Source organism: Vulpes vulpes, chromosome 7, assembly GCF_048418805.1.
Source record: "Vulpes vulpes isolate BD-2025 chromosome 7, VulVul3, whole genome shotgun sequence".
NCBI lineage: Eukaryota > Metazoa > Chordata > Mammalia > Carnivora > Canidae > Vulpes > Vulpes vulpes.
The window spans coordinates 30,172,446-30,185,612 of record NC_132786.1 but is presented as its reverse complement, the minus strand read 5'-3'; the positions used below and the strand labels follow the sequence as shown (position 1 = coordinate 30,185,612).

General features: G+C 33.4%; 1 protein-coding gene across 1 annotated transcript in view; it reads left to right on the top strand.

The window, feature by feature from the left end:
• ADAM2 (ADAM metallopeptidase domain 2) overlaps positions 1-4,386 on the top strand; it is a 139,041-nt gene extending 134,655 nt beyond the window's left edge. Inside the window, exons 18-20 of the mRNA XM_072762690.1 lie at positions 2,470-2,629; positions 3,826-3,887; positions 4,297-4,386. Coding sequence (XP_072618791.1) covers positions 2,470-2,629; positions 3,826-3,859 — 194 coding nt within the window. The 3' untranslated portion in view covers positions 3,860-3,887; positions 4,297-4,386. The remainder of the gene's footprint in view (positions 1-2,469; positions 2,630-3,825; positions 3,888-4,296) is intronic.
• The last annotated feature ends 8,781 nt before the right edge of the window (positions 4,387-13,167 follow it).

Sequence of the window (13,167 nt, the reverse complement as noted above, 5' to 3'; positions counted from 1 at the left end):
CTCTCTCTCTCTCTCTCTCTCTCTCTCTCTGCGTCTCTATGAATAAATAAATAAAATCTTTTTAAAAAAGCATATTTTGAGCACACACATATCATTCCAGGTTGACCTTACAATGTAATTGATCAATAACATGTATAGAAGTGAGATTCTGACTGGGTCTTTTAGAATACTAATTCTTGGAACTCTCATTATTAGAACACTCATTGTGCTGAAAATCATCTTCCTTGTTTGAAATCTGATTACACTGAGACATGAAAATGCAAAATCCTCAAATTCATGCCACACAAAATGAACAAAATTAAATGGTTGTTTTAAATTACTACATTTGGGAGAAGTTTCCTACACATCTTTCTCTCTCTCTCTCTCATATCCATAAAAAATATATATTTATATATATAATATAGAAAACAATATGGTAATCAGATGGTGTATTTATATAAAAAGAATCTAAGACATGTGGCATTAGCTTTGGACCTGAATGGTGCACAGAACATAAAAAGACCTCTAGGAAACTGTTGAAGACATTTATTATGTGTTGGAATTGTCTTGAGAATACTGTTGGTGAGCAATCCAAAGACAATTCAAAAACATGTTATTAGAAGTTGGAGAAATAAGACATTTATTATGAAATGGTAAATAGTTTAAATCACTGCAGCCTGTGGTAAAGTGGAAAATAAAATTCCTTGGTTCTGGTCAGCAAGGTTTCCAGGTAGATTGTAAAGATTTCCAGTAGGTGATTATAAGTAATCTATGATAAAACATGAGAAGAGAATAATAACTAATGAAGAAACAAAACAGATGAACATTGGGGGAGGGGGGAAATTAAAGGAAGGCAAACCATATGAGAGTTTCTTTTTAAAAAGAGATTCTTTTTTTTTTAATTTTTTATTTATTTATGATAGTCACAGAGAGATAGAGAGAGAGGCAGAGACACAGGCAGAGGGAGAAGCAGGCTCCATGCACCGGGAGCCCGACGTGGGATTCAATCCTTCGATCCTGGGTCTCCAGGATCGCGCCCTGGGCCAAAGGCAGGCGCCAAACCGCTGCGCCACCCAGGGATCCCTAAAAAGAGATTCTTAACTAGAGAAAACAAACAGGGTTCTGGAGGGGCGGTGGGTGGGACATGGACTAAATGGGTGATGGTTATTAAGAGGGCACTTGTGTTGAGCACTTGATGTGATAATGAATCACTAAATTCTACTCCTGAAACTGCCATTATACTATATGTTAACTAACTAGACTTTAAATGAAAATTTGAACCAAACAGAAGTCTGTAGTATTGCTATATAATAGCAGCTGTAACTGGAAATCAAAATCAGTACCATTTAGGACACTATTAAAATATAAATTTTAGAAATAAATTTAACAAAATATATGTAATACCTTTACACTGAAACTAAAACAGAAATGTAGACAGATGTTAAACAAAAATAATTGGAGAAATATGCCATGTTTACCCATTGGAAGGTTTATTATTGTTAAGATGTCAAGTCTCACAAAATTTATAGATTGAAAAACCCAATCATAAAGGCATGCAACTTTTTATATATTAACAATTTGATTCTACAGTATTTGCCAAAGTGCTCAGAATAGCCAAAAAAAAAAATTCCTGAAAAAGAACAACAAAGAAAGACACCTTAGTCTATTGCCCTTATATTGAATATACTATGTTATAGATTTAGCATATAGTTACACTAATGAAGACAATGTGGCATTGGTAAATAATAGATATACAGTTAGATCAATGGAATGGAATAGGGAGGCAGAAATATACCCATTGTTATATGGTTAATCAATTTTTCAAGAAAAATACAGATAGTTCCATGAAGAAGGAAAATTAGTTCAAAACATTCTTCTGTAATAATTGAATATTCACATAAGATCAAATGACCCTTAAAATCTCAACTCATTTAACAATTTATATGAAATAAATCATAAATCTGAACATAAATGAAAACTATATATCTTCTTGAAAGAAGCAGAGAAATACCCACACGATGTTGGAATAAGCAATTTTTATATCTGTACTATTCATTTTATTTAACATAAATTTTATTAGATAAGATGTGATGATACACATCAATGCAATAAAAGAAAAGTACTTTGGACCTCAGGAAAATTTTATAACATTCACAGCAGTATCTCTTACTAAAAATAGGGTATTGAGAAAAATTCTTTGTTTCCAGGGGTCACACTTTCTTTTTATCTATATTAATTATTAAACTATTCTGAAAAGAGTATTAAATAAAAGGTTCTCAATGATAAAGCAAATAATAGGACTATTATGGATGAAAAAAATTCTGGAGCACATTTAAATGCTGTTAACTTATCTACTTCATTTAAAAACATGTTAATTATAACATTATACAAGAGTTAAAAATTTTGTGCTGATAGTCATATTAAAATATAGAAATGTCTTTATTATATTCCTGGTAATTGCTTTTAAATCACTGATGTTTTCTCTTCCAGAAAGACGCTACATTGAGAATGTTTACCATGGCAAATCTACAAAATGGCCATTTTTCTTACTAATTCCTTTTCTCATTATTCTCTCTGTACTGATCATCACACTGGTAAAAGTTTATTTCCAAAGGAAAAAATGGAGAACTGAGGAGTATACAAGTGATGAGTATATTGATTTAATATTTAAGATTCATTACTTTTATAATTTGTAGACATATATATAACATTAATAAATATAATCATGATGTAACTAATAATTCAGATTTAAATTTTATCTCTACATGAAAACAAAATACTTAATATGTTGATAATTAGTATAGTGGTTAACAGAATTTTTTCAAAGGTCAGCAGTTTTAGTCTTATAACAACTTGAACTCCGCTGGGGTAAAATTAAGTGGAAATGACTTCTAGTTAATGATTATTTACCTCCTTTTATTATTTGATCTTAATTATTAAATATATATGAACATTATTTTTTAATAGTTATATATTTCAAAGTATTTTGTGTTTAGTATCTTACTAAAAGAAAGCAGATAAATCTAAAAGAGTAGTTAGCCCTTTAGGCAGTTAAATAAGTTGAGAGTAGGGCAACCAGAGATAGAAAAAGTTAAAAGTCAATAAATAATAGTTAGAATGAAAAAATCTGAATTATAGTAAAAGCGAATCTTCAGAAAAAATAAGACAAATGGTTTTTCATTAAAAAAACCTTAGAAACATCTGATGATATGCCTCAAAAATAAAAATAATATTAAAATTGTTTAGTTTTCTTCAGAGAAATTGCTATAAAATAGTTTCTGCTTTTGAATTTTTATATCTGTATTATTCATTTTATTTAACATAAAGTAAATTTTATTAAAATATTTAAAATTGATAAGATATCAATGAAAAGAGAACAATACATTTCACAGAAATGTTTTGAAAAGTTTATGTAAAATTACTGAATAATATGCAGTGTGTAGTTTACATAATTCAATATTAAAGTAATATATGTTGGAGAACTTTATTGTGGAAAAACTAATATCAAATATCTTTAGGGGAAAGAGCTATGAAAATGTGTAGGAATAAATATGTAAGAAGATGAATCACAGGAAAACTTAAAGCTATTTAGCTAATGTTATGACTATGAAAAATTATTAGTTCATTTTTAGGTAAAATTGTATTACTGTGTTTTTTCTCGAGTTAATCTGGAGATACTAGTTGAGAAATGTCCTCAATGGTAAGATATTCGCAAGTAGTGGCTGCCCTCAGATCCTAAATAGGAATTCAAACGTTTTTCAAAATTGATATTGTATACAGAGTTTTATAGAACAATCTTAAAGAAAATATAATTTTAAGTGACTATATTTATTTTGAAACATACAGGCAACTTGAAAGTGAGAGTGAACCTAAAGAGTAGCCAGGACAACAGAATCCGTCATATCACAGTGAGTATAAAATAGTTTAAAGGTGAAAGGTAGAGACAGAGAAATGAAAAAAAATTTAACATATTAAATAAATGTAAATAATATAAACATATATTAATGATGATAGTCATATGGCTACATATAATAAAATTGAATTGCAGAATATTTTCAATGTTGCAAACTATACAATGACATGATAAAGTATAAATGACCTCATTTTGCCATTTAAAAACTTCTTTGCAGTGTGATCTTTTAAATTTTTTCTAATAATGTTTAATCCTTTAGTATTTGTGCATTCAGAAGTTGGTCACAAATAAATTGCATGATAGGACTCTTATAATTAGGATAACCTCATGCTATTTGTTGAATTAACCACTTTTAAATTGATTGGTCAAACAAGTAACTTTTCCCCTTTTATTTATTCTTTCAGAGCAGTTATCTTCAATGGACAGGACAAATAGAAAAAAAGAAAAAACAAAAAATTACTTGCATTGCTGGATTGTCTAGGATTCAAAACCTGTATTTTATTGTTCTGATATGACAAGAATATATAGAAGATTTCTACTATAGCAGAAATATACCTTTATACTTATACATAAAATGCCACAGATGAATTACTTGTAAGAAATGCATGCTTATGAGTATTTATATTACATTTATTTTTAAAGTTATGTCATACTAATTGTTAGTATGCACTAAATTATCAGTAGGCATGAGAAAAACTTTATAATATAATAAATCCAATACCATGATTAAAGCTCACTGTTATATTTTAAATTGCAATGCTATGTAGTTATGTTATAGTCAGATCTGTAACCAATCAAAAAACAATGATTCTAAGATTTGGAAAAAAGTCTCAATTATATGCTCTTCACAAAAGATAAAACTCAGTTATGTAAAGGTTCAAAGTAAGGGATGGGAGGATATATGCCATGGAACTTTATCCAAAAACTTTATACAAAAGAAAGCTTGATAGACTTTAACACTGATAGCATTCATAGAGATAAAAAAAAATCATAATGCAAAGGGTTATTCTTAAAAGGAAATTACAACAATACAAATGCACTAGTCAAATTGTCTAGAGAAACAGAACTGATAGGATATCAATGATTGATAATTAGATGATAAAGATGATAGATGATAGGTAAATGAGAAGATTTGTTATAGGAATTTGTTCACATGTTTATAGGAGCCAAGAAGTCTCATGAGCTGTCATGTGAATGCTGGAGAACCAGGAAAGCTGGTAGTGTAACTCAGTATGGATCTAAAGTCCTGAGACTTTGAAAGCCAATGGTGTAAGTTTAGGTCTGAGTTCAAAATGAGAACCAAGAGTGTCAGTGGATGTCCAAGGGCAGGAGAAGGATGCCTTAGTTCAAGCAGAGAGCAAATACACCTTTTCTCCACCTTTTTTTTCTCTTAAGTCCTCAACGGATTGAATAATGCCTACTCTCATTGATGAGGGTAATCTTCATTCAATCTTCTGATTAAAATAATAATCTCTTTCAGAGACACATTCAGAGAAATAATGATTTATCAGATTTCTGGTGGTTCATAAGTTGACATTTACAATTAACTATCACAATCTACCCCTGCTCAATTTGCATTCCTATATGTATTCTTCAAATAAATGTCATAGCTGTCTATTGTGATATAAATACCCTGTGTACAAACAAAAAGGCACTAATCCCTTCTCAGAAAAGGAAATAAAGTCCTTGAGTAATATTTACTCTTCTGATATCCTTTAGCTTAAATACTATGATATAAATAAAATCAGCAATAATTAAAACATTGATATAAAGTCAAAACCTCTTACTATAAAAGAATAAGAGGAAAAATAAAGCTCAAGATATGCATATATACACATAAGTGTATTTATAACAAAATAAAGAGGAAATAGTCATAACATTTTAGTCCTCATTTTTGTAACTGGTCATGTGGTCATAGCTGGTATTCACAACTACCTTCTCCTACTACTCATTCTGTTTTCCTTATGACCTCAGCCAGTACCTGGCCTGGTTTGGTGATCCAAACCTTCACTTCTGGACTATTAGTAGTCCTGTCATTGTAGTTCTCTATTGACTTTTATCACAGGGCATGGCAACACTAAGACACATCCTAAAAAATCTTCCAATTTCCTTCTCAAGAATCATTGTTGTGTCTCCTAATAAAAGCATTCCTCCCTCTGAACTAAGACCTCTAGGTCAGCACAGCATAAAGTCATGGAAATGAGAAGCAAAAATTTTGCCAGTGGGTCACTTGGGGTAAGAATAAGTGGCTCTACTCCTATTTCCACCCTTCAATTCCTGGAACCATGAATCCTGGTTATGTTAGAAATAGCACCATATACTGAACAGTGAGCATATACTATCCTCTAGAGAACTTTGTCCCAGCCCCAAAAGATATTGCCGCCTAGTTGATGCTGTAATTGAATGTTCAAAAGGCCATTCCACCATTCTATCAAGCCAACAGCTTCATGACAGTGGAGAGCCAGTGAATTCCCTGAGCCTGGTATCATTGCCACACTTCTCTCTTGCTCTGAAGTTAGTTCCTTGGCCAGAATAAATGCTGAGTAGAATAACATAATAGTAGGTAAGGGATGCTATAAGTTCATAGAGGGTAGTTTTGGCATAACCATTGCATGTAGGGAAGGCAGATAAAAATCCATAGCAAGTGTTTATTCCAGTAAGGAAAAACATTTCCCCTTCCATGATGGAAGTGGTCCAGTGTAATCAACCTGCAACTAGGTATCTAGCTGATCATCCTGGGAAATGGTGCCACACCTGGGGCTCAGCATTGGCCTATGCTGCTGACAGATTAGGCGTGTTTTCTTTTTAATTAATTTATTTATTTATTTATTTATTTTAAATTTTATTTATGCATGAGAGAGAGAGAGAGAGAGAGAGAGAGAGAGAGAGGCAGAGACACAGGCAGAGGGAGAAGCAGACTCCATGCAGGGAGCCCGATGTGGGACTTGATCCCAGGTCTCTAGGATCAGGCCCTGGGCCAAAGGCAGGACTAAACCTCTGAGTCACCCAGGCTGCCCTACATTAGGCATTTAGCATGGACTGTAACCATGTATATTTGTTGAGTAGAAGTCCATGTTGCTGAGCCAAATTATAAACTCCATCTCTGCTACCATGACCACTTTGTTCATGAGCCCTTTGAGTAAGAGCAGATAGAGAAATAGACTGACTAGTATCCACAAAATAAGTCATCCTCTTCAACTGATCATTAAAATCTTCCTCTGGTGAGGTTTCCCTTTAGTGAGCAACCACACGGGACACAAATACCTTCACATTTTTTGCCCATTCAGAGAGATCTATACACATATTCTTTCCCCAAATTTGTCACCATTTTCCCACTTGTTCCTTTAAAGCCCCTGACCATTCAACCAAACTATTGGCTACAGCCCATGAATCAACATAAATTACATGTCTGGCTATTTCTCTTTCCAAGCAAAGTTCACAACCAAGTACAATGCCTGAAGTTCTTTCCTCTTGGGAGGATTTCCTTTTACTATTATCCTTCAGCAATGTCTGAGAGAAAGGCTATAGTGCTGCAGCTCTCCACTCTCTGTTGGTTCTTGCATACTGTGCAGAGTTATCTGTAAACTAGGCCCACATTTTCTCTGCCTCTGTTTATTGATGATAAGGAAATCTTTATAAGGCCATAAGTGCAAGCTGGGACAGACAAGGCAGTGTAGCAAGAGAGGGGACCATGAGCATTTAGACCACTTCTTCATGTAACTTACCTCTGCCTTCAGGGCTGGTTGGGCCTGATCACATATTTACCATTTCCATTTGATGATGGTGTACTGCTGTGCATGCTTAATTTTATGGCTTGATGAGTCAGAAAACACTCAACAGGCAGCTGAGGTTGTATAGTAACTTGGTGGCCCATGGTCAAGCATTCAGTATCTACAAAGACCCAGTAGTAGGCCAAGAGTTGTTTCTGAAAATGAAAGTAGTTATCTGTAGATTATGGCAGGGATTTTCCCCAAAATCCTAAAGGCATGCACTGTGATACACAAAATCCTAAAGGCATGCACTGTGTGGGGCCTACGAAAGGCTCCAAACAGCATCCCTATCTGCCACTGACACTTCAAGCATCCCTGGATATGCTGGATCATATAGCCCAAATGATAAAGCAGCTTCCATTGAAGCCTATACCTGTTGCAGAGCCTTTTCTTATTTTGGGCCCCACACAAAACTAGCACCTTTACAAGTCACTTGGTAAATGTATTGGAGTAAAACACCCAGATTAGGAATATATTGTCTCCAAAATCCGGAGACCCACTAGGCATTGCACCTCTATCTTGGTTGTAAAAAGGTCCAATTACAACAATCTACCCTTCACCATAGAAGGTTTATATCAACATGCTTCATACTACTGGACTCCTAGAAATTTTACTAGAAATAGAGATCTTAGATCTATCTTAGATCTTAGAATTTTAGTCAGATTTATTTCCCACCCTTTGATAGCACTGTTTTAAGCTTAGAACATTTGATATTTCTTGCTCACTAGGTCCAATCAACATAATGTCATCAAGGTAATGGACAAGTGTGATATGTAACATGCAGCTGCCTCAGGGGAAGCCATGATAATTTCCTCAAAGTTAATCTCCTAAATGGAGGTAGGAAGGCTAAAACACCTTGGAAAGAAACACCAACATGAGTAGAGAAGCCACTGCCACTGGAGGTGGGAGGGCCACTTGCACTGGGGTTAGAGAGGACACTTTAGCAGAGGATAGTGAGGTCACTACCACTGAGGGTGGGGAGGTTTCTTCCATAAAGAAGACTCAGGGGCAGCCCAGGTGGCTCAGCAGTTAAGCGCTACCTTCAATCCAGGGCATGATCCTGGAGACTCGGAATCGAGTTCCATGTCGGGTTCCCTGCATAGAGCCTGCTTCTCCCACTACCTTTGTCTCTGCCTCTCTCTCTCTCTCTCTCTCTCTCTCTCTCTCTCAGTCTCTCATGAATAAATAAAATCTTTAAAAAAAAAAAAGACTCAGCAGAATTTAGGGGCTAAATACACTATTATCAGTTTCACATGTCTCCATTCCAACTTACAAAATTCTAATCTTTTCCAATCAATGTCCTTAATATAAAAGTAGACACCTTGTGAGTCTTGAAGTTCTAACTGCATTATAATTCAGCCAATCACAGGATGAGATTTAATTTTATTTTATTTTCAGCAGTTTCAGCCCTGAGGCTACAGATTAATTTTTTTCAGGGCATATGTAGATATTTTAGGTCATTTGTGCAATGCTTTACCCGGGAATTCAAATCACTAGTCATTTTTTTGGTCACTATGTTGTCTGGCAACATTAAGAAAAACCAAATCAACATTGCTGTATTCCTTAGTTTTAAAAAAATGTTTAAAAGTATCATGTAAAAGTCATTAGTCTTCTTGCCTCTTACAAGTGCTTGATTAGGAGTATCCAATGAAGATATTTTGCACATATTTATAAACAGTTTTTGCCATGGACTCTCAATGCTGGAAATGGAGTCATTAGTATATTTAAATTTAATATTAAATTAGAGAGCCAAATCCAGAAATATCAGAACCAATTTAGAAAACTCATTCTTAAAAATCCCCAAATCTCTGGTGGTGACTGGGTGGCTCAGTCAGGTAAGAGTCTGCCTTCTGCTTTGACCATGATCCCAGGGTTCTGGGATCCAGTCCCACATGGGGTTCCCTGATTAGCAGAGAGCCTGCTTCCCTTTTTGCCCTCCTCATCCTTTGCTCATGCTTACTCTTTGTCAAATAAAATATTAAAAAAAAAAAATCTATGGAACCTGTAGCTCACACCACAGAAACAGAAGTCCAAGGACATCTGGGTGGTTGTTGGCTAAGCCCCTGACCTTTTGGTTATGGCTCAGGTAATGATCTCAGTGTTGTGAGACTGAGCACTGAGTTGGGCTCCTTGCTCAGCTCAGTCTGCTTGAGATTCTCTCTCTCTCCCCTTCTTCCTCTACCCTTTCCCTCATTTGCTCACTCGCTCTCTCTCTTTCTCAAATAAATAAAATCTTTAAAAATAAATCCCCAAATCTGTATGAGGATTCTCCAGGGAACCAATAGTATATATAGATTGATTAGAAAGATAGATAGAGGGGATCCCTGGGTGGCTCAGCGGTTTGTCGCCTGCCTTTGGCCTGGGGTGCAGTCCTGGAGTCCCGGGATCGAGTCCCACGTTGGGCTCCTGGCATGGAGCCTGCTTCTCTGCCTCTCTCTCTCTCTCTCTGTCTCTCTCTGTCTCTCTGTGTCTATCATGAATAAATAAATAAATAAATAAATATTTTTTAAAAAAAGATAGATAGATGATAGACAGGTATAGAGATACATACAAGTGGATAGATATAATATTTATTGTAGCAGTTGGCTCACATGATTATAGAGGCCAAGAAATCCCATGATCTGACATCTGCAAATTGGAGAACCAGCGAAGCTGCTGATCTAATTCAATTCAAGTTCAAAAGTTTAAGAATGAAAACGGTGGTGGGGGTAGTGGTGCTATAAGTCCTAGTCTAAGAACCACAATTGTTGACGTCTTAAGGCAAGATGAATTTAAAGTCTCATCTCAAGCATAGAGTGAGTTCCCCCTTTACATTTTTGCTTTATCCAGGCCTTTAAAGAATTGGAGAATGTGCACCAGTTTTATCAAGAATGATCTTCTTCTCAGTCTTCTGATTCAAAGTCTAATCTCTTCCAGAGGCACCCTCACAGACATTCAGAAATGTTTTACTAGGTACCCAGACATCCCTTAGCCTATTTAAATTAATTCATAAAATTAAGCATAACAACAAATTATATTTCATGACTTTTAATATAGCTTCATAAATGAAGCAAATATTTTGGAAAAAAGGTTTAGAAAAATTATCAAAGATAGTGAGGGATTTGAACATGATGAACATATATGGGCTATTTGATACAGAGAGCACTGTGCCCAATAACATATGTATATATATATTATATACATATATACATATGTATACATATATATTATATACATATAATAATATTAATAATATATAACATAATAATATAATATATTATAATATTATAATATATAATATTATAATATATAATTATATATATTATATACATATATGCATATATATATATATATATATATATATATATACAATGAAAGATTTACTGATATATACCACATGCTTGGATATAAAACAGCCCAAATACATTCTTAAGATTGAAATATTTAGATTGTATTTTCTAACTAAAATTTAAAACAAATGTTATATTAAAAATTCATAAATATAAGGAAATAAGCAATATATTGCTTAAAATAATCCATGAGTCACAAAAGAAAAATTAATGGAAATTCAAATATCCTTCAAACTATATATACATCTTTTAGATATACTAATTCCAGAAAAAATGCATAATATAGAGAGTCCTTGTTTAGAGGGAACCTTAGACCTTGCTTAGAAGGAATATAAACTATCTGAAAACATTAAGGAAAAATTTTTAAAAAACTAACATTAAATTCTTTAAAAAGTAATTTAAGATAAAAAATAATACTGAAAGAAGCAAAAATAAATGAGAAACAAAATATATAATACTGAGAATAAGCAAAGTCAAAGTTATTTCTTTGAGAATACTAATAAAATTAACCTTTCAAAAGATTATCAAGGTAAAGAAAAATTTTGGATGTGCAAATTATCAATATGAGAAAAAGGCACACAGTCTTTAAAAATAACATTTAAATATTTACATAAATAGAATTTTATTTTTTAAAAATTTTATTTATTCATGAGAAAGGCAGAGACATAAGCAGAGGGAGAAGCAGGCTCCCATGGGGAGCCTGATACCGGACTTGATCCCAGGACCTCAGGACCATGACCTGAGCCAAAGGCAGACACTCAACCACTTGAGGCATCCCAAGGTAGAATTATTTTTTAAAAAGATTTTTAAAAAAGTGACTTAAGATGAATTTAAATATCTAGATAGAAGTTTAGTTAATAGAACAATCACAATCATAATTAAAAGATGTCTCATAGAGAAATGTTTTTCTTATTGAAATCTAGCAAATGCTTAAGAAGATAAACCATCAGTCTTAAATACACCAATTCCTTTCAGAAGTCAGAAAAATGGATAAAAACACAGCAAAGACTATTCCATGTTAGCAAAGAGGGAACTCTTGCAATATGCTACAACATGGATGAACATTGAAGACATTATGCTAAGCGAAATAAACTAGTCATGTAAAGAAAAATACTTCACGATTACACTTTTATATGAAGTATCTAAAGGAGGCTTAGAGAAATTAGATCTTTTCCCTCTTTGGTTAGGTTTATTCTTAGGTATCTTATGGTTTTTAATATGATTGTAAGTGGAATTGATCCCTTGATTTCTCTTTCTGCTTCTTCATTATTGGTGTATAGAAATGCAACAGACTCCAATATATTCACTTCATATCCTGTGACTGCTGAATTCCTGTATCAGTTCCAGGATTTTTTTGTGTGTGTGTGGAGTCTTTGAGTTTTCTATATACAGTATCATGTTATCTGCAAATAGGGAGTGTTTGATTTCTTCCTTGCTATTTCTTTTTGTCTGATTTCTTTTTGTCTGATTGCTGAGGCTAAGATCCAGTAATATGTTATATAACAGGAATGGAGAGTGTCCCTGAACATAGAGGAAAAATCCTCAGTTTTTCCCCAATGAAGATGATATTAGCTGTGGGTTTTCCACATATGGCCTTTATTATGTTGAGATATGTTCCCTCTAAGCATATTTTGTTGAGGGTTTTTATCAAGAACAGATGTTGTACTTTGTCAAATACTTTTTTCTGTGTCTATTGAAAGGATTGTATGGTTCTTTTATTAATGTGGTGTATAATATTGATTGATTTGCAAATATTGAACCACTCTTGCAACCTAGGAATAAATCCCATTTGATTGGGTAAATTATTCCTTTAATATACTAGTTGAATTTAATTTGCTAATATTTTGCTGAGAATTTTTGCATTCATGTTCATCAGGGATATTGGCCTATAGTTCTCTTTTCTAGTGGAAAATAGTGACTTCATGGAATGAGGTTGGAAATTTTCCTTCCATTTCCATTTTTGGAATAGTTTGAGAAGAATAGGTATTAATTCTTCTTTATATGTTTGGTAGAATTCCTCTGGAAAGTCATCTGCTCTTGGACTTTTGTTTGTTGGCTGATTTTTTAATTACTTTTTCAATTTCTTTGCTGGTTTTAGGTCTGTTCACAGTTTCTGTATCTTCCTTTTTTGGTTTCAGTAGTTTGTATGTTTCTAAGAATTTATCCATTTCTTCCA